The sequence below is a fragment of the Hyaena hyaena genome, unplaced genomic scaffold (genome assembly GCF_003009895.1).
Source record: "Hyaena hyaena isolate Hyena2069 unplaced genomic scaffold, ASM300989v1 scaffold_125, whole genome shotgun sequence".
NCBI lineage: Eukaryota > Metazoa > Chordata > Mammalia > Carnivora > Hyaenidae > Hyaena > Hyaena hyaena.
The window spans coordinates 3,408,907-3,431,505 of record NW_024080757.1 but is presented as its reverse complement, the minus strand read 5'-3'; the positions used below and the strand labels follow the sequence as shown (position 1 = coordinate 3,431,505).

At 43.6% G+C, this 22,599-nt stretch overlaps 1 protein-coding gene across 2 annotated transcripts in view; it reads right to left on the bottom strand.

The window, feature by feature from the left end:
• Positions 1 to 22,599, bottom strand: part of MBOAT1 (membrane bound O-acyltransferase domain containing 1) — a 113,236-nt gene that overhangs the window by 32,288 nt on the left and 58,349 nt on the right. For both annotated transcript variants that reach the window (XM_039237466.1, XM_039237465.1), the window contains 3 exons: positions 19,500 to 19,645; positions 18,428 to 18,505; positions 11,972 to 12,067 (listed from right to left, as the gene is read on the bottom strand). In XM_039237466.1, the coding sequence (XP_039093397.1) occupies positions 11,972 to 12,067; positions 18,428 to 18,474 (143 nt within the window). In that variant the 5' untranslated portion in view covers positions 18,475 to 18,505; positions 19,500 to 19,645. The remainder of the gene's footprint in view (positions 1 to 11,971; positions 12,068 to 18,427; positions 18,506 to 19,499; positions 19,646 to 22,599) is intronic.

Genomic DNA, 22,599 nt, shown 5'->3' with positions numbered 1-22,599 from the left:
AAGAGTAAACATAAATGAGCTCGTCAGAGATAAAGAACTCAGTAACTAAAATTTATTAGAAAGGACTAAATAGTGAACTAGAGAAAGCAGAAGAATGGATCCGTGAACTGGAGAACTGAGTAATGGAAAGTTATCAAGATGAATAGGAGAAAAAAGAATTATAAAAGATAAAAATAGATTAAGGGAACTGAGTGACACCATAAAATGTAAAACCATTCAGGTTATAAGGGTCCTGGAAGAAGAAAAAGAAGAGGGGGCAGAAAATTTATGTCAAGAAATAATAGGTGAGAACTTTCCTATCTGGGAAAGGAAACAAAAATCCAAATCCAGGAGCCACAGAGAGCACCCCCCCCCCCATCCAAATCAACGCAAGGAGGCTGACACCAAGACATAAAAAATTAAAATGGCAAAACACAGTGGTAAAGAGGAAATTTTTAAAACAGCAAAAGAAAATCATTACATACACAGGAAATCTCATAAGGCTATCAACAGATTTTTCAGCAGAAATTTTGCAGGCCAGAAGGGAGTAGTACAATATATTCAAGTGCTGAAAGGAAAAAATCTGCAACCAAAAATACTCTATCCAGCAAGGCTATCATTCAGAATGGAAGCAGAGATGAAGAATTCTACAGATAAGGTTGACAAAACTGATAAACCATTAGCCAGACTCATCAAAAAGAAAGAATTCAAATAAACAAAATCAGAAATGAAAGAAAAGAAGAAGCAACATCATGGAAACACAAAAAACTATAAAGAGAATATTATGAAAAATTCTATGTCAACAAAATGGCAACTTAGAAGAAATGGGAAAATACAACTTCCCAAAAATAAATCAGAAAGAAACAAATTTTGAATAGACCAATAACCGACAATAAAATTGAATCTAAAGTCTAGGATCAGATAGCTTCACAGCTAATTCCACTGAACATTTAAAGAGTTAATACCTATTATTCTCAAATAAAACAAAAAGGAAGGAAAACTTCCAAATTTATTCCATGAAGCCTCCATTACCTTGATAGCAAAATCAGATAAAGTCACTACAAAAAAAAAAAGACACTACAAGAAAAGGGAACTACAGGCCAACGTTTCTTTCTCATAAACATAGGTGCAAAAATCCTCAACAAAACAGTAAAACTAATTTATTTTTAATAAATATATTAAAAAATCATTCCCCATTTTTGAGTGGCATTTATTCCCAGGATGCAGGGGTAGTTCAATATTCACAAATCCATCAGATCAATAGAAGGATAAAAATCATGTGATTATTTAAGATGTAGAAAAACCATTTCACAAAGTACTATATCCACAGCTAACATCTTCAATGGTGAAAAACTGAGTTTTTCCCCCCCTAAGATCAGGAACAAGACAAAGATGTCCACAAAAGTGTCCTACCACTTTTATTCAACATAGTACAGAAGGTCCAGCTACAGCAATCAGACAAGAAAAGGGAATAAAAGGCATCCAAATTGGTAGTCATGAAGTAAAACTTCCACTATTTGCAGACGGCATGATACTGTATACAGAAAACTTGAAAGATTCCACCACGAAACTACTAGAAGTGATAAGAGAATTCAGTAAGATTGCAGGATACAATATCAATGTACGGAAATCCATTTCCTCTTGGATTAAGTACATTTCTATACACTAATAATGACGTAGCAAAAAGAGAAATTAAAAAAGCAATCCCATTTACGACTACACTGAAAATAATAAAATATCTAGGAACAAACTTAACCAAAGAGGTGAAAGACATGTAATCTGTAAACTATAAAACATTAATGAAAGAAATTGAAGACAACAGAAACATCGAAAAATATTCCACACTCCTGGATTGGAAGAACAAATTTTGGTAAAATGTCTACACTATCCAAAGCAATCCATAAATTTACTGTACTCCCTATCAAAATACCAATATTTTTCACAAAACTAGAATAAATACTCCTAAAATTTGTATGGAACACCAAAAGAACCTAAATTTCAAAAAAAAAATCTTGAAAAAAGAAAAAGCTGGAGGTACCACAATTCGACTTCAAGTTATATTACTAAGCTGTAGTGATCATAACAGTATGGTAGTGCCACAAACACAGACACATATTTCAACAGGACATAAAGGAGCCCAGAAGCAACTCATAATTTTATGTTCAATTAATCTTTGACAAAAGAGGAAAGAATGTGCAATGGGAAGAAGACAGTCTCTTCAGCAACTGGTGTTCGGAAAACTGGAAAGGCACATCCAAAAGAATGAAACTTGACCATTTTCTTACATCATAAACAAAAATAAACTCAAAATGGATTAAAGACCTAAATATGAGACCCAAAACCATCAAAATCCCAGAAGAGACACCAGGCAGTAATTTCTCTGACATTGGCTGTGACAACATTTTTCTAGATAGGTCTCCTGAGGCAAGGGAAACAAAAGCAAAAATAAACTACTGGGACTACATCAAAATAAAAAATTTCTTCACAGTGAAGGAAGAAGCAGTCACCAAAACTAAGAGGCAACCTACAGAATGGCAGAGGGTATTTGCAAATGACATGCCAAATAAAGGGTTAGTATGCAAAACATATAAAGAACTGATATAATGCAACACCCAAAAAACAACCCAATTAAAAATGGGCAAAAGAGATGAACAGTCATTTCTCCAAATAAGACATCCAGATGCCCAACAGACACATAAAATGATGCTGAACATCACTTATCATCAGAGAAATGCAAATCAAAACCACAAGGAAATATCACCTCACACTTATGAGCATGGCTAAAATCCAAAACACAAGAAATAACAAGTGTGGCCGAGGATGTGGGACAAAAAGGAACCCTAGTGCACTGTTGGTGAGAATGCAAACTGGCATAGTGGAAAGGCATATGGAGGCTCCTCAAAAAGTTAAAAACAGACTACCATATGATCCCGTAATTCCACCACTAGGTATTACCCAAGGAATATAAAAACACTAATTGAAAACAATATATGCACCCCTCTTTATTGCAGATTTATCATAGCCAAAATATTAAATCAGTCCAGTGTCTATCAACAGAAGAAAAGATAAAGAAAATGTGTATGTGTGTATATATATGTACATATGTATAGAGATATATATGTACATATAGACATACATACATACACACACACACACAATGGAATATTACTCAGCTAGAAGAATAAAACCTTGCCATTCGCAACAACATGGATGGACCTAGAGAGTATAATGCTAAGTGAAATCAGTCAGAGAAAGAAAAATAACATATGATCTCACTCATATTTGGAATTTAAGAAACAAAACAAAAAACAAAAACTTAACAAGAGCCAACAGACTCTTAAGTACAGAGAACAAACTGATGGTTATCAGAAGGAGGCGGGTGTGGGGATGGGTAAAATATGTGAAGGAAATTAAGACTACACTAATCATGATGAGCCCAGAGTAATGTAAAAAATTATTCACACTATACTGGACACCTGAAACTAATATGACACTCTATGTTAATTATACTGAAATTTTAAAAATAAGTCAATAGAAGGAAAAATTTATACATATATAAAGAAAGAACCACTTTTTTCTTCCTGAACTTAAGACTAATTTAATTATTCAATAACCAAATTACCCAATTTGGGTAATGAAATATAGTGAGAAATGAACAAGGGAAAATAGGCAGATGGAGATGTGATTAGGGCAGAAAGGAGGAACAATGTCACTCCCCCCCAACACACACACACAGACACAGAAAATCAATGTCTTCCAACAGACTCCGGGCAATCTACCAGAAGGGGTACCCATTCGTCCGTGTCTATTTTCTATATCATCTCCCACCAAAAAATAACCTGTCTCTTAAAACATTAAACAAAAACTCAATTTTAAACAACATTCCAATAAAACCTACCTAGTTTACCTTACTCTTTGGAGCTAAAGTGGTTACATCCTCTGTCCTGGTAAAACTGGGATTAGGCAATGATATAAAGCTGGCTGGCCAGCGTCCAGCCAGATCTGACATTCGAGGATCTTATTTCCTCCAACAGGTAATTTTAAATCCAAAAGAGTATACTTTGTATTTTTATTACTCTTTTCTTTGTAATAAAAGTCCCCTCATAATACGAATATATTAGGAAAGCAAAGGGTCAGACAAGCCTAAATTCGGCACTGGGAGAACAGGCGTATGACAAACGTCCAGTCAACAACCTGGGCGGGGACTACCATCTTGCATGACAGCCAGGGGTGCCAAATGCAACCTGAAATGTATAACTAGCAGCCTTAACTCAGCAGCTGAGGAGCACAGGAGGCTTGGACAGTACTCCCTCATCTCTGGTGCTTCTGCCCCACTGGTACCCACCACTCCCTGGATTACCACAGGAGGAGGTGAGGATATGACAACTTCAGTAGAATGTTACCAAACTCCTATCGACTGTCCCAGCATCAGGGAAGAAAAGCAGGGCTCCAGAAGTCACAGCAAACAAAACAGAGAGTTCCTTCACCTCCCCAGGACTACCACGCAAGGTAGCAGGAACTCCTCTCCACTCAGTTCAAAGTTCATCAAGTATCTGTTGGGAACCATCCAGTGGTCAGAGTAGAATGGGCTTACCCTTCTTGTTAATCTTTCCAAAGCTGTATTCTCCACATTCTGGCATTTAGCAATAACAAAACCATCAGCTCTCCATTTTGACAGGAACCCACCAAAAAGACCTGGTTAGAACTTATACTCATGTCCTTGGAATCAAATTCCAAGTAACTATACTAGTTATCAGAAAGCTGACAGAAGCCTAAAGAAGAAACATGAAATAAGCAAATCTTGAAATCTCCCTGCAAATATCACTTCTTTGCCTATATTACAGAACCCAATTGTTAGCACATACTGGGTTGGTCAGGTAGAGTGGCCAAGATGTCGTAAACCAACAGAGGAAAACATTTCTCAGGCAAATGATCACCTTGACCAGCAAGGGGTGCAGACAAGTGATATTTCTACTATGCCCCGATAAGGTAACAGGGAACACAAAGGGCTCCTCTTCTACACTTGGAGACAGTAGTGCACATACATTCATAATATACTTGCAAATATATTTAAGTGTAACTTACGATTTCTCACTGTAATCATATAAAAGAACAATTATTTTTTTGTTATTTATTTATTTTTTACAAATAGTTTATTGTCAAATTAGTTTCCACATAACACCCAGTGCTCATCCCCAAAGTGCCCTCCTCCATGCCCCTCCCCCCCTCCCCCCCACATCCATCAGTTCTCAGTTTTTGTCAGCATTCAACAGTCTCTCATGGTTTGCCTCTCTCCCTTTCCCCCACCATTTCCCCCCTTCTTCTCCCCCTTGGTCCTCCGTCAAGTTCCTCCTAATCCTCCTATACGTGCAAACATATGATATTTGTCCTTCTCTGCCTGACTTATTTCACTCAGCATAACACCCTCAAGGTCCATCCACGTTGCTACACGTGGCCAGATTTCATTGTTTCTCATTGCCATGTAGTATTCCATGGTATAGATAAACCACATCTTCTTGATCCATTCATCCGTTGATGGACACTTAGGCTCTAAAAGAACAATTATTAAAACCACCAATAAAGACCCCCTATCTTCTTAGCATTTTGATTATTTCCTTCCAGCCTTTACTATGCATGTGCACGTTTGTAAAAATGGTAATTTTTTTTTCTTTTTAAATGTTAATATTTTGAGACAGAGACAGAGTGTACTAGCAGGGGAGGGGCAGAGAGAGAGAGAGAGAGAGGGAGAGAGAATCCCAAGCAGGCTCCATGCTGTCAGCACAGAACCCGATGTGGTGCTTGATCCCTGAGCCTGAGCTGAAACCAAGAGTCAGACACTTAACTGAAAGGGAGCCACCCAGGCACTCCTAAAAATGGGAGTCTTAGGTCATGGATTAGTTTTGCAGATTTGATTTTCGATTATATTGTAAGCATTTTCCAGTGTCCTTAAACATTCTTTGAAGACATTTTCGGTAGACACATATTAGTGCCACAATTTAATCATTCACCTCTTCTGGACCATTTAGGATGCTTCCAGCTTTTCCCTACTATTGACAACGGCTGAACATACTTATGAATTCATCTGATTTCCTTAAGGTAATTCAATTCCTAGGAATTTGCCCTATCATAGAATATAAACTTAAAAAAAAAATTCCTGCTTGAAATTTTATGGCTAAGTTGCCTTCCAGAAGAGGGATGTACCAATTTATACTCCCACGATCAGTGTGTAAGTGTTTGGTTTCAGACTGTTCTCAAAAACACATGGGCAACTCAAACTGCCAATGTGATAGGAGAGCAATTAGCTGCCTGAATCTGGCCTCGCCTGCAAAGAGGAAATAAGGGTTCTTCTTTCTGCTTCCCTCAGAAAACTCAATTTGTACCCTTCTGTGAGCGAGGCAGAAAAATGAGCTCACTTCCACGAACTTCAAAGGTATCACGTACCAGCTTTATTACAAGTAACTGCTGAGCCTCCTGAGGGGGAACAGTAAGTGTTGTGGTATTTTTAACAGCCCACATTCACAGAGAAAACACTAAGGACATTTGCTGCTGCGTGTATTGATATAAACATACTAGCATCACTAATAAAAGTGTGTCTTCAGAGATATCCTCAACCATTAAGGCCAGTCTAGCCCACAAAAACTTGATTACTTTCGGAATGACAAAATGTCAAGCCCCAGAATAATTTAAAGTATGAGTTTAGGTGTTTCCCCCAAATTAAAAACATATATATGTTGTTTGACACAAACACTGATCTCATCTAATCCCACTCAATTCCCGTCTGTGCTCTTATTCTAAAGACATTATAGGGGTGCCTGGGGGGCTCAGTCAGTTAAGCATCTGACTCTCGGTTTCAGCTCAGGTCATGATCTCACGGTTCGTGGGTTTGAGCCCTGAGTCAGGCTCTGTACTGACAGTGTGGAGCCTGTTTGGGATTCTCTGTCTCCTTCTCTTCCTGACCCTCCCCCACTCGTGCACATGCACGTGCTTACTAGCTCGCTCTCTCAAAATAAAAAAAAAAAAAACATTAAAAGTAAAGACATAATAAAGTAAGTTAAGCTCTTCAGTTCGGAGAACTCTCATCAGGCTGTTTTAAAACACCAGGTTCAAACTTCAAGACAGTAAGTACTTCAGGGGCACCTGGGTGGCTAAGTCAGTTGAGCATCCAACTTTGGCTCATGTCACAATCTCAGTTTGTGGGTTCAAGCCCCGCGTTGGGCTCTGTGCTGACAGCTCAGAGCCTGGAGCCTGCTTCGTATTCTGTGCCTCCCTCTCTCTCTGACCCTCCCCTGTTCATGCTCTGTCCCTCAAAAATAAATAAAAAGCCATAAAAATTTAAAACTCTATCCCTCCACAAAACAAAATTTTTAAACTAAAATAAATGCAAGTGTTAAACAATCTCCACTCTGATGGGGAACTAGGGTTTCCCAGATGCTCATCATCAAAACAGACATGGGTAAAGAATCTCTGTAACTGACAAGTTGAGATTTAAAACATCTTATCAATTTCAGGTTAGTATGTGCCTCTCTGTTTATCCAAGACAGATTAATGTCAGTGAGGCACTGTGCATTTATGGTAGGAGGGGAAAAATAATGCTTAATAATGTTCTAGAATTCATTTTTAAAAATTTTTTAATGTTTCATTTATTCTTTGAGAGAGAGAGAGAGAGAGAGACCATGACCAGGGGAGGGGCAGAGAGAGGGAGACAGCATCCAAAGCAGGCTCCAGGCTCTGAGCTGTCAGCACAGAGCCCAACATGGCACTCAAACTCACGAACTGCGAGATCAAGACCTGAGCTGAAGCTGGACGCTCAAATGACTGAGCCACCTGGGTGCCCCAATAATGTTCTGTATTTAAAAATTAAAAAAGATATACGTTGAAGAACCAAATAGCATGGCCATCAAGCAGTTAGAGAAGTAAGTCTCACACAACTACCAGGAACAGACACATCTCTGTATCCTTCCCCAAACCACTGTGTTCTTTATAGTTCAAACATTCTATGATCTAGTGTGTAATGTCAGAGACTTCTTAATACAAAGAGATCCAAAAAATGCCCGAGGGGTGCCTGAATGGCTCAGTTGGCTAAGCATCCAGACTCTTGATTTTGGCTTGTTCGTAGGTTCAAGCCCTGTGTCAGATCTGCACTGAGAGTGCACACCCTGCTTGGATTCTCTCTCTCTGCACCTCCCCCCTCACGTTCTCTCTCTCTCAAAATAAATAAACATTAAAAAACAATTTCCAAGCACAAACATCACTTGAGGAAAGACGTCATGACCACACTGCTGGAAGTCAAGCTGACACTGATTGATTTCCATTGTCCCCTTCTGTCAAAGTCCCCAGTTTTATGGACAGAACCGAGAGAGGAGGAGGTGTGACAAGAGTGGGGGTAAATGGGGACATTGCAGGTGTTCTCACCCTGCAGGATGGGAGGCAGGGGACAGCTGCTGGCCCGTCGGAAGTTATGCCATCACAGACCACTGTGTAATGCTGTCCAAGAACTGCCATAAGTGATGATCACAAATTAGGTGGCTTAAAACCAGAAATGAATTACACCTACAAAGACCCTATTTCCAAATAAGAATACACGCAGAGGTTGAGTTTGGAGGCACATTAATCAACCCGGTACATGATGATACATATGCTCACATGTGAACTTCCCAAACTAACCTGTAGTCGGTAACTGGGAGTACATTCCACGGTCATTGCTCATCCCTGTCTCCTATAAGCAGGCTTGGAATGTTCGGGGTTCTCAGCCAGTGCCTGCTGAGTGATGAATGTATGAACCTTTTGATTCAGCACCAAAGCCCTTCCTTGGAGTGCAGATCTGCTGAGTGAGGCATCTCTCTTACATAAGCCCCGTCTGCTACCTTCACAGTCATTTCCCCCGATGGGGACTGAGGAGGTAAAAACAAGTCAAGATGCCCGCCCTGGAGAGCAACTTTAGGGCAGAATCCTACAGGACTCTAGTCTTCTCTCGTCCCCTTCCAGCCTCCCTACCCCCTTTTCATTCAACAACCATTACTTGTGATACACTGAACTTGCCTTCGTCTCTTTTCAAAGGATGACTTGCTCTCCTTTCACATCCATATACAATCAGTTCATGTAGAGGTAGGGTGTTTATATAGAAATATATAGGGTGGCTAGGTCAGTTAAGCGTCCGACTTCAGTTCATGGTCTCACAGTTCATGAGTTCGAGCCCTGCATTGGGATCTGTGCTGACAGCTCAGAGAGAGCCCAGAGCCTGCTTCTGATTCTGTCTCCCTTTCTCTCTGCCCCGCCCCCAACTTGCGCTATGTCCGTCTCTCTCCCTCAAAAACAAACATTTAAGAAAAAACAGTAGTACAAACTGGAATAACCAAGTCTGGGGGAAGAAAGCACGTATGACACTAGTTGAGCGTACAGATCAACTGCGAGAGCAGAAGCACCCTGCCCACTGATGCCAAGCGTGGTGCCCACTGACGCCAAGTCTCAGGGAGCAGGACTTCCAGGTGATGGGCAGCACCAGGCAGTGAAAGTCTCCTACTGTGCTGGGTCCAAAATGCAGTGACTAACAGAAGTGAGGGGAGGGGACGAGAGAGGGAGGGGTCGCCATCAGAGAAATCACTGTGTAAAGCAGTGATTCTGGGCTGGGTTGTGGAAAGTGAAGTAGCAGATTTCCACACAGACCAGAGTAAAAGGGCCTTCTAACCGGGGGAACGAGCAAGGCACAGGCACAGCGATGGGAACCGCCTGGCACGCACCAGGCCATGAGCTTTTCTGTAACGCTGCCCTAGGCGGTGCGCAGCAGGGGTAGGCTGAAGGAGAATCAGGCCCATATCGTCATCTACGTTAGTATTCTAGAGCTTCGCGCTGAGTGGTACGAACAGCACCGACTGGGCAAGGGGCAGGGCAGAATGAAGGGCGGCCAGTTAGGAAAGTTGCAGACACGTGGCGGTCCCAAAATGGCGGCGATGGGCATGCAGAGCAGTGGACGGAGCCTAGTAATGACAGCCAGGCTGCCGACCCGACGGGACCTGGTGACATAGGGATGTGGGACATAAGGGTGAGGGAGACAGGTTTCTGGGACTGCCACAGGCACCTGTCACAACTCTGTGCTCTTGTAGAACTGTCCCCTCTGTCTAGAACACCCTTCCCCCGACCTAAGCACACAGTTTCTCCCACACCTGGCATTGTGCCTGGCATAACGGGGACTCAAAACTGTTGCAGAAATAAATGAGTGAATATATGCTTCATGCCCTAATAAAGAAAAGATGAGACAGAGGAGAAACAGAGTAGAAACATCTACTTTGGGCTGAAGTCAAAGTTTTTTGCTCACTCTCCCAACTAAATACGGCTGGAGGGGCTCTTCATTTGCAGCTCCTAGAAACACTGAAAAACAAACTCACAGACACTAGAGAATTTCGCTCATTCATTTACGGAACACCTAATAAGCGCCAGGGGCTCTTCTAAGTATGTGCAGGTGTGGGTGTGGGTTACAGCTCCAGAGTGAAGCCAAAAAAATCAAGTTTGTTGGGGCGCCTGGGTGGCTCAGTCGGTTGGGTGTCCGACTTCAGCTCAGGTCATGATCTCTTGGTGTGTGGGTTCGAGCCCCGTGTCAGGCTCTGTGCTGACACCTCGGAGCCTGGAGCCTGTTTCAGCCTCGATGTCTCCCTCTCTCTCTGCTCGTGCTCTGTCTCTCTGTCTCTGACTCAAAATAAATAAATAAAACATTAAAAAAAATGACGTTTGTTGATTCAACACTACAGGGTGTTATGATCACTGTTTAAAAATTATGTTTAATGCCCTGGCTGTATTGTTATCTCTGCTGCTCCCGTATCTTCCACATACTGCTAATGTGTCATTAAGAAGGAGAAAGTTGTGAACTTGTTTCAGAAAATTTCAACATGCTCCACTATGTACAGGGAGGGAAAGGCAGAAAGGAGACAAGTCAGAGAGAAACGTAAAATCCCAGGAGCGCAAAGGTAGGAAGAACCGATGCATGAAAGACCAAACCACAGTCACAGAAACTTCAGGACTACAGTCTTTGTGCCCAAAAGCAACCCTCTGGCTTCCCAAGCATCTTCATGGTGGGACAGTTGAGCCGCAAAATTTGCAAAGTTCACAGAACTGAGCTGTGAGTTGCAACGCCTTTATTTCACTACCTATTCTCCAAAACTCATGAAACGAAGTCCAATTCAACCGGAGGGGAGACTCCAGGCTCCACCTGACCTCACAATGCTGCAGAGCGGGCCCAAACTCCCCAGGAAGGAACACGGTGAATATACAATGTGCTCTGCTTCGAGGTTCATTCCTCAAGATTCATACACAGGTGTTCCTCAACATCGACAAAGTTAGAATTTTCACTTCTCTGCCCACAGTGTTCACCAGGTGACCATCAGGAGAGGGGTGGCCCAGCAGGTTAAGGCCAAGGTGACAGACAAAACTTTTACATCCCAGCATGGAGACCCTCGCTGTGAGGGGTATTACCGTCTAGTCACTAGAAGCCTAGGGAATCTGGGGGAAGGGCCAAGGCAGGAACCATTTATCAGTTCGTAGGAAGAATTTCTGCATTATTAACTAGTAGGAGATAAACACCAACTCTGTTAAAAGCCTTAGAACAGGGGTTGGGACACATTTTCTGTAAAGAGCATGACAGTAAATATTGTAGGCTTTGCAGGTCACACGGTTTTGTCACAGCTACCAACTCCACCGCTGTAGTTCAAGAGCAGCCAGAGAGAACAAGTAATAACTCAGGGCCCGGTTGTGTTCTAAAGTAACTCTACAAAATCAAGCGGCAGGACAAATCCAGCCCATGGGCCATCGGCTGCCACCCCGATGTTCCTACACGGCAATAACAGCCCTGCTTCAACCTTCGACCCCAACCTCATTAGCACAGTCTTACCAGCGGACGGAGCGAGCCACTGGGGTCTCCCACGCAGCCTTGATCTTTACAGACCCCAAGAGATGCAGTCAAAGCCTGTGGTCGAACCCTCCGCCCTCAAACGAATATACTCACCCAGAAAAATCTGTAGTGAGAATCCCATAGTGGAAGATATATATTCGGCTGATGTGGCATATTGTAAGGTATCCCATTGCTACAAAAAAGGAGTATCTGAAAGCAGAAAAGAGAGGATCGGATGATTGTGTGTGGCAGTAACATGATCGGTCTTCTCTTCCTCTCCCTCCCTCCCCACATGTAGTCCGTCACAAAGTCCCCTCTGCTCTGTCTGTAACCCAGGTGATCTCCTCCCCTCACATTTACATTCACTGCCTGGGACCCTTCATCTCTTCTCACCTGCACCCTGACAGCACAATGGAGTCACCCAGGGGGCTTTACAAAGTGCCCATGCCCGGGTCTCGCCCCTGCTATTCTGGTTTAATTGGTAGAGGATACACCCAGCAGGTGCAATTCCAACGTGCAGCCAGAGCCGCAGACCAATGACCTGTAAGACCTGGCAGATTTTCCTCTTCACAGACCATCGAGTCTACGCAATGATCTTTTAATGTTTTATTTATTTCTAGGAGAGAGAAAGAGAGAGAGACAGAGAGAGAGACAGCATGAACAGGGGAGGGCCAGAGAGAGAGGGAGTCACAGACTGAAACAGGCTCCAGGCTCTGAGCTGGCAGTCAGTACAGGGCCTGACGCGGGGCTCGAGCCCACGAACCTCGAGATCATGACCTAAGCGAAAGTCGGACGCTTAACCGACCAAGCCACCCAGGTGCCCCTACACAATGATCTTTTAAACTACAGACCAGCATTAGGCCGCAGACGTCTCACTTCCTCAAATGCTTTGTTCTCTTGGGTTCTCTCCTTGTTTGCTTCCCACCTCTCTGGTTAATTCTTCCAGAGCTCATGCTTAGCTTATCTTCCTCCTCAGGTGTTAGCATTCCCAGTGCTGCTGGGCACCCCCCCCACTCCCCAAGCCCGAGGCTTCAGTTACCTCGGACCAGGGTCACTACCTGGCTTCCTTCAGAGACTGGCCCTGACTACTGGGGTATAAACCAGCAACACAAAGACAGGCAGACACACACACACACACACACACACACACACACACGCATATCATTCAGAACATTCATCGATCTGTGATCACACATATGTGACGTTAAAGAACAAAAATTCAACGGAGTAAACTCTGAAGATCTAATTATATTTTTTTAAATGTGTATTTCTAGGAGAGAGAGAGACAGCGTGAGCAGGGGAGGGTCAGAGAGAGAGGGAGTCACAGACTGAAACAGGCTCCAGGCTCTGAGCTGGCAGTCAGCACAGAGCCCGACGCGGGGCTCAAACCCACAAACCGCGAGATCATGACCTAAGCGAAAGTCAGATGCTTAACCGACTAAGCCACCCAGGTGCCCCTAATTATCTTTATTAAGCAATTTGTTGGTCTGGCAGCATCCCATTTAGCAAACAGACGGGAGCTGCAAGGAGTTGCACAAAATGGAAGGTTTTTACAGGAAGGAAGGTGGAACAGGAAGTGACTAGGAAAAGAAAAGAAGGGATTGTTTCAGGCAAGACCACTTTCCCTGAGGAGGAAGGGTCTCCTTACACGGACGACCTCCTCTTCCCTTTGAGGGATGGAGAGGGCCCATGGGACAGACTACCTCATTAATGCTGACCAGAAAATTCCTGGCTGACCGGTGAAGACTTACATTTCTGGGGGAGGTTGAAATTGCATTAAGCCCCAGTTTGCTGAGTTGGCCTAAATGACTCCATTTGGGGTCTGCCATATTTTTAAAAAAATCAATGGTAATCAAATTAACTGCGGTCTCCCTTACTAGACCAAAAGTACGATGAAGGCAAGAATGTCTTGTGTGTTTCACTCACCAGGGTGGCCTCCTGGGTGCTAAGTGAACAAAAACTAAATAAATGTAACTTGTCTTAAAAGTCTCCAATGGGCCCACTGTCCGGTCGGTCACATCAAAACTCCTAAACGCAGCAGGTGACGTGCTTCATGCACGGAGCTCTACCTTTCCCTCGTGGATCCTCTCTGAGCACGCACCAGGTCCACTTCTCTTCAGACCACGCCGGCCGCTCGCCCTCCGCAATTACAGCTGCCGTTTCCAGGCCAGGTGGCTTCCACACGCCCCTTCCTCGGCCCGCAACTCCCTCCTCCACCTTCCAGTCCGCCTAGGAACTGGCTAATCACCAGGGAAGGCTGGGCTGCCGGCCACTCCGCCCAGTGCAGGTTTGCTCTGCCCATCCCGCCCTACACCCAGCCCCATTCCTGTTCCGCTGCTGGTCATTCTCTGGGGCTCCACACCAGCCTCGGAATCGTAATGCCAAAATTACATGCATGTGTCTGTTACGCCAACTCACTGTGGCCTTGAGCACCCCAACCCCTGACCATAGAGGGGGTTCATGTGTGGTTAGCAGAAATGCACTGAAATGAGCACATTCAACATTTTAAACGGTGCAGGAGCCCAGCACAAACAGCCACAAATTTAGAAGGTGTAACATTTAAACATGGGTCAACAAATAGAGACCATGTATGTTCTCAAATTAGATCGAAATTCACAAATTCATGTTCAACTAACTCCTGAAGACCACAACCTCGGAACAGAGAGGTAGGAATCATCAAAATTCATTTGGGAGGGAGGGAGGACCGGGTAGGGAGCACGATAAAGCACTTTGTAACTTTATGTTCTCTTTGCGAACAAAGAAACAAAGATGTTCGCTTTAACTTTATGTTCTCTTTGGAACAAAGGAACAAAGAAACAAAGATGTTCGACACAAAATAAGACTTTCCCTGCCTCGGATCCATCCTTAACCCTTTCCCAAAGAGGAGGATGGTGAACAAAGCTAAGGACTAAGAGAAAACAACTCCCTGAAGAGCTGGGCAAAAGTAGAAATGCCGTTAGTTAGGTCCTCCTGCTGCTGGCCAAGCTCCGTTTTCTTTCTCCAGCCAGTTCAGGAAGGTCAAGGCAAAAGCATGAAGTAGATACAGGGGCGCCTGGGTGGCTTAGTTGGTTAGGCGTCCGACTTTCGCTTGGGTCATGATCTCGCAGTTTGTGGGTTCGAGCCCTGCGTCGGGCTCTGTACTGACCGCCAGCTCAGAGCCTGGAGCCTGTTTCAGAGTCTGTGACTCCCTCTCTCTCTGACCCTCCCCTGCTCACCCTGTCTCTCTCTCCTAGAAATAAATAAAACATTAAAAAATTAAAAAAAAAAAAGCATGAAGTAGATACAAAAGACACATTCTCCCAGGGCCCTTTTGAATGCAACCAGGCCTGCTTCCTCTTTCTCCTCAACAAGACCTACACCCATACCTTCCCCTGCCCCCCAGCCCAGCAAGGAAAGGGAGGTCAAGTCAAGAGTTCTAAGAGCCCAAGCCAGCAAGGAGAGGAGTTCAATTGAGTAGTTCTAACCAGCACCGTGTCCCAATACAACAGCACATTGTATTCGTGCTCTAGACACACCTGAAAAATCTAAGGAATCCAGGAGTGGTGGGGAGAGTACGTATTATATTCTGGAGACAGACCAACAGGATTTCAAATCCCAGCAATGGCAAAGCCAAAGTGGCAAGTCCAGGTACTAGCTATTTCAGGAAGGAGGGATGTGATAGAGACTAGGGCATGAGTGATGGGAACACTCCCCCGCTGACCTGGGTGGTGGTAACATGGATGTACTAATATGTGAAAATCCCCTGATCTGTATACCTGTTTACCTCTCTGACCTTTCATTTGTTCAACTTGGGGGGAAGGGGGAAAGAGAATGTGTAGCCCACTGAATTGTCCTAGAGAAAATATGAAAAACATGAAAATATGAAATATTAAATATATTAAAGGATACAATAAATAAGTTTATATATTAAAAATAATGAAACAGAACTATTTTTTTCATGTTTTTGTTTTTATTTTTGAGAGAGAGAGAGAGAGAGAGAGAGAGAGCGTGTGAGCAGGGGAGGGGCAGAGAGTGAGGGAGACAGAGGACCCCAAGTAGGCTGTGCGGAGACAGCAGGGAGCCCGACGCAGGGGCTCGAACTCGGGAACTCGGAGATCATGACCTGAGCTGAAGTTGGACGCTCAACAGACTGAGCCACCCTGAAACGTATCTATTTAAAAGAGCATGGCTCAGCACCTGTCACAAAGCAGGCACCCCCAAATTGGCAACTGTATCACCACATTCTCACAGAGGCCATCTATATTCTGCTCCAGAACTATATTCTCCTCCAGACGGTCTGGATATGATCAGTTAACACCTGTGATTTCTGCCCAACATAGTGGCTTAGGCAGGAAAAGAGCTGGCACCCCAAGAATTCTCTACAGAAGGAAACAAACAAGATGTCTAGAAATGGGTTAACTCCCCCTAGTAGCAAAGACTGACCTTCCCTGCCCCCCACCCCACCCTTCCCAGCCACGTGATGGAACTCTTAAAACTGGCTCAGCAAGAGGAAGAAAACAATTCACAAGAGAATCATGAAATCCTGATCCCGAAGAAACCTTAAGTTCGAACTATCACACACCCCACATTTTCTAGGTGGGAAGTCTGATGTACACAGAAGCTGCACGCCGCGTCCAAACTCACACTGCCAGATTTCCAGTCTCATGTTCTTTCCCTGCATCAATAGGAAGCAATTTCCCTCCGTCAGGAACCATGAACCACTCCCAACTTCCGCAGTCCTGGCAAAGAAAGCACTTGTGCTGGACTCCTTTTTGGTCTTATGACCCGGCCCTCTGCTACCACAATATTATTGCGGTGCAGTCACAGCCTGTCCGTAAACTGCTCGGCTCAGCCAAAGGTGGAGCATTCCATTAAGGCGGACCCTGGGCTCTGCACGGAACAAGCAAGTGCATGCAGGTTCCTGACCCTCTGAACAGCGGTCAGGATCAGGATCACACGAGTGTGGCGAGAGTGGACAAATCACCAGGTGTGAGGTAGTTAAGAATGTGCTACAGAGATGCACCCGATTCTTACTAATTGTTGAATAGCTTCCAAACTCAAGTTTGGGTTTTCCCCAGACATTTTCACCTCCCACTAAAAACAGCATTTTGTCACAATAGGAAGCAGTCCCAAAGCCCATTCTTACCAAATCAGAAATATGGATTTCCTATCCCCCTTCTGAAGGAGTGACCCTATCCCTTTCAAGGAGAGCATTCAGAAGAGAGAGGATTATAATTCAATTTTTCATAGTTCATTTGGACATGAAGTTGGGTGAAAATAAAATTTTAAAGAATGCAAAAATATTTTCCCTGAAAACATTTTTTCACTTGAAAACAGGAAATTTATAAGTAATTTACAGATTATATATTAAAAAGTTAAATTTTAATGATTTTCAGAAGGAAAACTATCATGCTAACAGTCTTCTTAACAAATCAGAGTTTTCAGGGTGCCTGGGTGGCTCAGTCGGTTGAGCCTCTAGGGATCAGAGACTCTTGATTTCAGCTCAGATCATGATCTCAGGCTCATGAGATCGAGCCCTGTGTTGCCCTCTACACTGGGGTCTATGCTGGGCATGGAACCTGCTTAAGATTCTCTCTCCCTCTGCCCCTCCCCCACTTGCACATGAACTCTCTCACACTCTCTTAAAAAAAAAAAAAATCAAAGAGCTTTCTGAAACTAAAATAAGGCATCTCCTTTTTCAGGGAAGGCATCAGAAAAGAAGTTATAACAGGACAAATGTCTTTTCAAAGGTATTCAGTCATTCATTCCGTAAATATTTATTGAGACTTTACTTGTGCCAGATATTGTTCTGGGCTCTGTGGATACAACAGTGAAGTGTGTCTTCACACATTTCAGTGTTACTGAAAGAATCGATACTGGGGTTTCGCAAAGACCACAGCAAATGCACACAAAGCTAACAAAACAGGTACCCAGGTGTCTGAATCAATTATCCAAGCACATTGCCTTCAAGGCAGAATTGACTTCTCTACCTTTAAATCAAAATATCACAATTAAGATTATTTCTTCCTCTCTTGACAGCTGTAGTGTGCATATTTGAAGTATGCAAAGTTGTGACACAGGTCCACACCTGGGAAGCCACAGCCAAATTCAAGATAACAGACATATCCGTCATCTGCCAAGTATCTTCCTGCCACTGGGATCCCTGTCGCATCTCCCTGGGCCGCCCCACCCCGGGTAACGGCTGATCTGATCTCTGTCACTCCAGGTTAGTCTGCATTTTCAAGAAGAGAATGGTGTGTGGCTTCCTTCCTTCAGCCTACTTATTTTGAAGCTTCATCCCTATCACTGTGTGTTATTATCTTTCATTCCTTTTGCTTGCTGAGCAGTATTCCACCTCAGTGACCATCTGGGTGGTTCCCAGCTGTTTCTCTTCTGACGCGAGGGGCCTGCCAACATTTTCACAAAGCTTCCTTTGAATACTCCCAGTACCTAGGGGCCCCCATGTCTCCTTTCGTTAGAGAACTCCGGATACGCCACTGTGACGTGGGGAAAGCGCCCCTTTACCCGGGAAGCACATTTTGTGGTCATGGGAAAAACCTCAGCTCGCACGGCTCCCTCCCAGAATCTTACCTGTGAATACTGGATACACTTGCAGTGACCATGATCCCGTAGCACATTAACACCAGCACAAAAAGATGCACGGAGTACCTTTAAGACATCATGGAGACAGGAGGAGGAGCATTGAGTATCCTCCAAATGATCACACCCACTGGCCACCCACACAGTGCTCCCCCTCTGCCCCCACCAGAAAGCACGCAGTCTGTCAACTCACGTTTAAGCAACAAAATAAATCAAGGAGTTTTGCTCTGTGTAATTAAGGTACTAGATCTTGAAGTGGCAGGAAGAAGTCATGACAGAGTGCCACTTGCGGTGATGGTAATACCAGGAATCCATAAATGGAATGCTTACACTTTGGCACGCATACAACGGAGAGTCCAGAAGAGCTCCTTCTTTCATTAGAACTTTTGTTTTTTTTAATTTTAAAGCACCAGGACCAAAACTTATCTTTTGAAGATACCAAGATGTTTCCCTGGTAGCTGATTCAACATACTCTTCAGGTTTTCTCAAATTTTTATTTAAGGATGAACAGCAGTATTATAGTGTCCTGAATAAATTCACAAATCTCCTTAAGTTGTACTTGTAAGAAATCTTAGTTCCTAAAGCTTTTTCCCCAACAAGTGCTACTCCCGGGGCATTTGGCCTGCTTACCTGTTAGAGAAAAGAGTCATCTATAGGCTCTCGCTGTTGAGGAATGACTCGCATTTCCTAAGATCAGCGCTAAAACTCCTGTTTTACTTTATGCACAGCACTAACACCAATTACTACTGTAACGCAAGAAAAACATCAGTATCTACTACAGGCAGGGAAGGTTCCTCATCTAGAAAATGAAACCTTGCAGCATTCCACTTACATGACCCAGGGTAACATCAGTGGAAGCACACTTTCTAGAAAAATTCACCGAACTGACTTCTAATGGATAGTCAGCTTATTGGTTCTTACAATACATGGAGATTCCTGGAACATTTCCATCATTTTACAATAGAAGTAAATATACATTTCATTTCCTGCTGGGGAAATGCCAAGAATACTGCCTCAACACACCCGAACGGTAAATACTGTAATGTCTGAGGCTCATACTCACCAGCCAAAACAAAAGATGACAAAATAGATGCCAAAGATGGTGGCAAATGCATGTCGGACATCAGGACTGGTTTTACCAGGACTCAAATAGATGCGGAACCAGAAAGCAGCGAACAAGGCAAAAAGCTGGCATGCTACAAAATTCACCTGTGTGGGAGGGAAAGGGGAGAGAGAGAGAGACTCAAAACCTTTATTTGCCCTTCTGCCTGTGTGTGAATTCTCTCTCGTCTGTTCTGATTTCCACAGCAGGGTACATCTGAGACTTGGACTTTCTCCTCAGCAGAGTGTTGTTTCGAAAAGGTTCAGGAGACGGACCAGGTAACCAGGCCCTCATCAGGTGTAACAAGTGAGCAACCTCAGTTTCGTTCCCAATTTTTTTCATTTTTTATTTATTTTTGTTAATTTTTATGCTTATATATAATTTATTGTCAAATTAGCTAACATACAGTGTATACAGTGGGCTCTTGGTTTCGGGGGTAGATTTCGTTTCCAATTTTTCAAGACGAGCCAAGGTAGCTTTCTCACCCACAGAGGGCTTCTTAATGGAAAGGGCCTCAGCGACCATGAGGTCAGTTTGCTGGGTCTCTTTCTGCCACGTCCCCAGTGCTATACCCTAAAATAAAGCACGTGTTCTATAAGAGGCACAAATGAATCAAATCCATGACGCGTCCCTCATTTAATACCTAAGAAACTAAATGCTTCTCTCCAAAATCATCAACTGTCTGACTCCAGTTTTTCTCATTTTAAATGTACACCAAATTAAAAAAATAAAATTAAAATAAAAATAAATGAATGCCAAATGAATGAGAGCGCAGTTCAAGTTCAAGGAGTGGCACTAAAAATCCACCCACACAAACAGAAACACTTCCAGTGCTACCTTGTCCCATTATTTAAATTAGGCAACAAATTTCCTTGGAAAAATCTCATTCATCTGTCTCTCAAAAATATTGTACCTGAAAGAAAATATAAAATAATCCCGATACCCCTGCAAAAGAACGACTTCACACAAAATCAAAATACATCAAGTGATGTAACCATTAATTACAAAAGAAAGAGCGGTTCAAACTTTTCAGAGTATTTGAAATGAAAACTTAGCTTTTAGAAGACACTTAACGGAAAAGGGATGGAGGATATAAACACCTGAAGAGAGCCTCCAATTCAGCCTCCATAGTTTCTCACACAACAAAAAACTGTAGCTGTTGGTGGTGAAATTTATGAGGGTTCTGGGGGGAGGGACGGAGGCAGCAACATCAGCTCCACCTGTGCTCATTTTGTTTTCCCAGTAAAAACCAAGACGACCCTGGGCCCCTGATCTATCACAGGAAGACTCAGAGAATTTTCGGTTTCGTTTTTTTTTTTTTCTTTTTTTTTTTTTAAATGTTTTATTTATTTCTAGGAGAGAGAGAGAGAGACAGCGTGAGCAGGGGAGGGTCAGAGAGAGAGGGAGTCACAGACTGAAACAGGCTCCAGGCTCCGAGCTGGCAGTCAGCACAGAGCCCGACGCGGGGCTCGAACCCACGAACCGCGAGATCATGACCCAAGCGAAAGTCGGACGCTTAACCGACTAAGCCACCCAGGCGCCCCTCAGTTTCATTTTTAAAAACTGTGCTGAGTTTCCCCTCTATCTGGAGATCACTCTTCACCGATATTTCCAAACACTTATCCCTGCTACTGCCCGCCCTCAGTTTCTACCTCAAAGACAGACAGAAGGTGAATTGTGATCTAGCCTGCATGATGCGGTCCTATCATTTTATGTAGCTTAAATACACCACCACCAACTCTCTCTCTCTCTCTCTCTCTCTCTCTCTCTCTCTCTCTCTCTCACACACACACACACACACACACGGACACACACTGGAGAGAAAAATAACCATCTTAGCCAAGTTCAAATGTAAAGGAATTGGCAACTGGAAGTTCAATGATCATCTGTAGGTGATCAACCACACATTCTTTCATTCTCTTGTCACAGCGGAATAGAGTCACTAAGGAGAGCACCCTCAGGGAAATTGGTTCTGCTCCCTGAGGTTTGCCAGTAATTACTGAGCACCCCTGTATGTGAGGAATGATCCAAAGGGTAGACTGGAGTTCTCAAGTGCAGTCCCCAGACCAGCAGGAGCAGCATCACCTGGAAAACCATCAGAAATGCAAATTCTCAGGGCACCTGGGCAGCTCAGTTGGTTAAGCATCCAAGTTCATTCAGCTCAGGTCATGATCTCACGGTTCGTGGGTGTGAGTCCTGTGTCTGACTCTGTGCTGACAGCTCTGAGCCTGGAGCCTGCTTTGGATTCTGTGTTTCCCTATCTCTCTCTGCCCCTCCCCCCTTGTACTCTGTGTGTGTCTCTCTCTCAAAAATAAATAAAACGTTAAAAATTTAAAAAATAAATGCAAATTCTCCTGCTCCACCTGAGACTTACTAAATTAAACCTTCCCAAGGTGGGTCCACCGGTCTGTGTTTTAACAGCTCCCCAAGAGATGGGGAGGCACAGTCACTTTGAGAAGCCCTGGGACAGAGGAGAAAGTAAGTACAGTGCCTGCCTTCCAGACCTTCTACTCTGAACCTACAAGTAATTGTAAAGTGTGAATTTAGTACATTATTATTATTCTCTTACATCAACCCTCTTTAGATCCAAAGTAAATAATGAGAAGTTTCATCGTTAAGGAACAATGAGACTCAGGCTAATAATCAGGGGAAAAAGACTATTGAAATAGGTAAAAATTGAGGTGGGGGAGCAGGTAAGGACTTTAAAAATACTGCTGTCTGGGGCACCTGGGTGGCTCAGTTAAGCATCCAATTTCAGCGCAGGTCATGATCTCTCAGTTCGTGAGTTCGAGCCCTGCTTCAGGCTCTGCACTGTCAGTATGGAGCCTGCTTGGGATTCTCTCTCTCCCTCTGCCTCTCTCTCTCTTAAAATAAATTTGAAAAAAACATTAAAAAAATACTGCTGCCTAGGTCCTATCCCCAACCATTCTGACATGACTGGCCTGACAGACATCAGGACTTTCTGAGGCTTCCAGGTGGTTCTGATATTCAGGCAAGATGGAGAGCACCTGACTGAGAAGTATAACAAAAGAGATCCTCAGAGGCACCCAGGAGGAAGTAG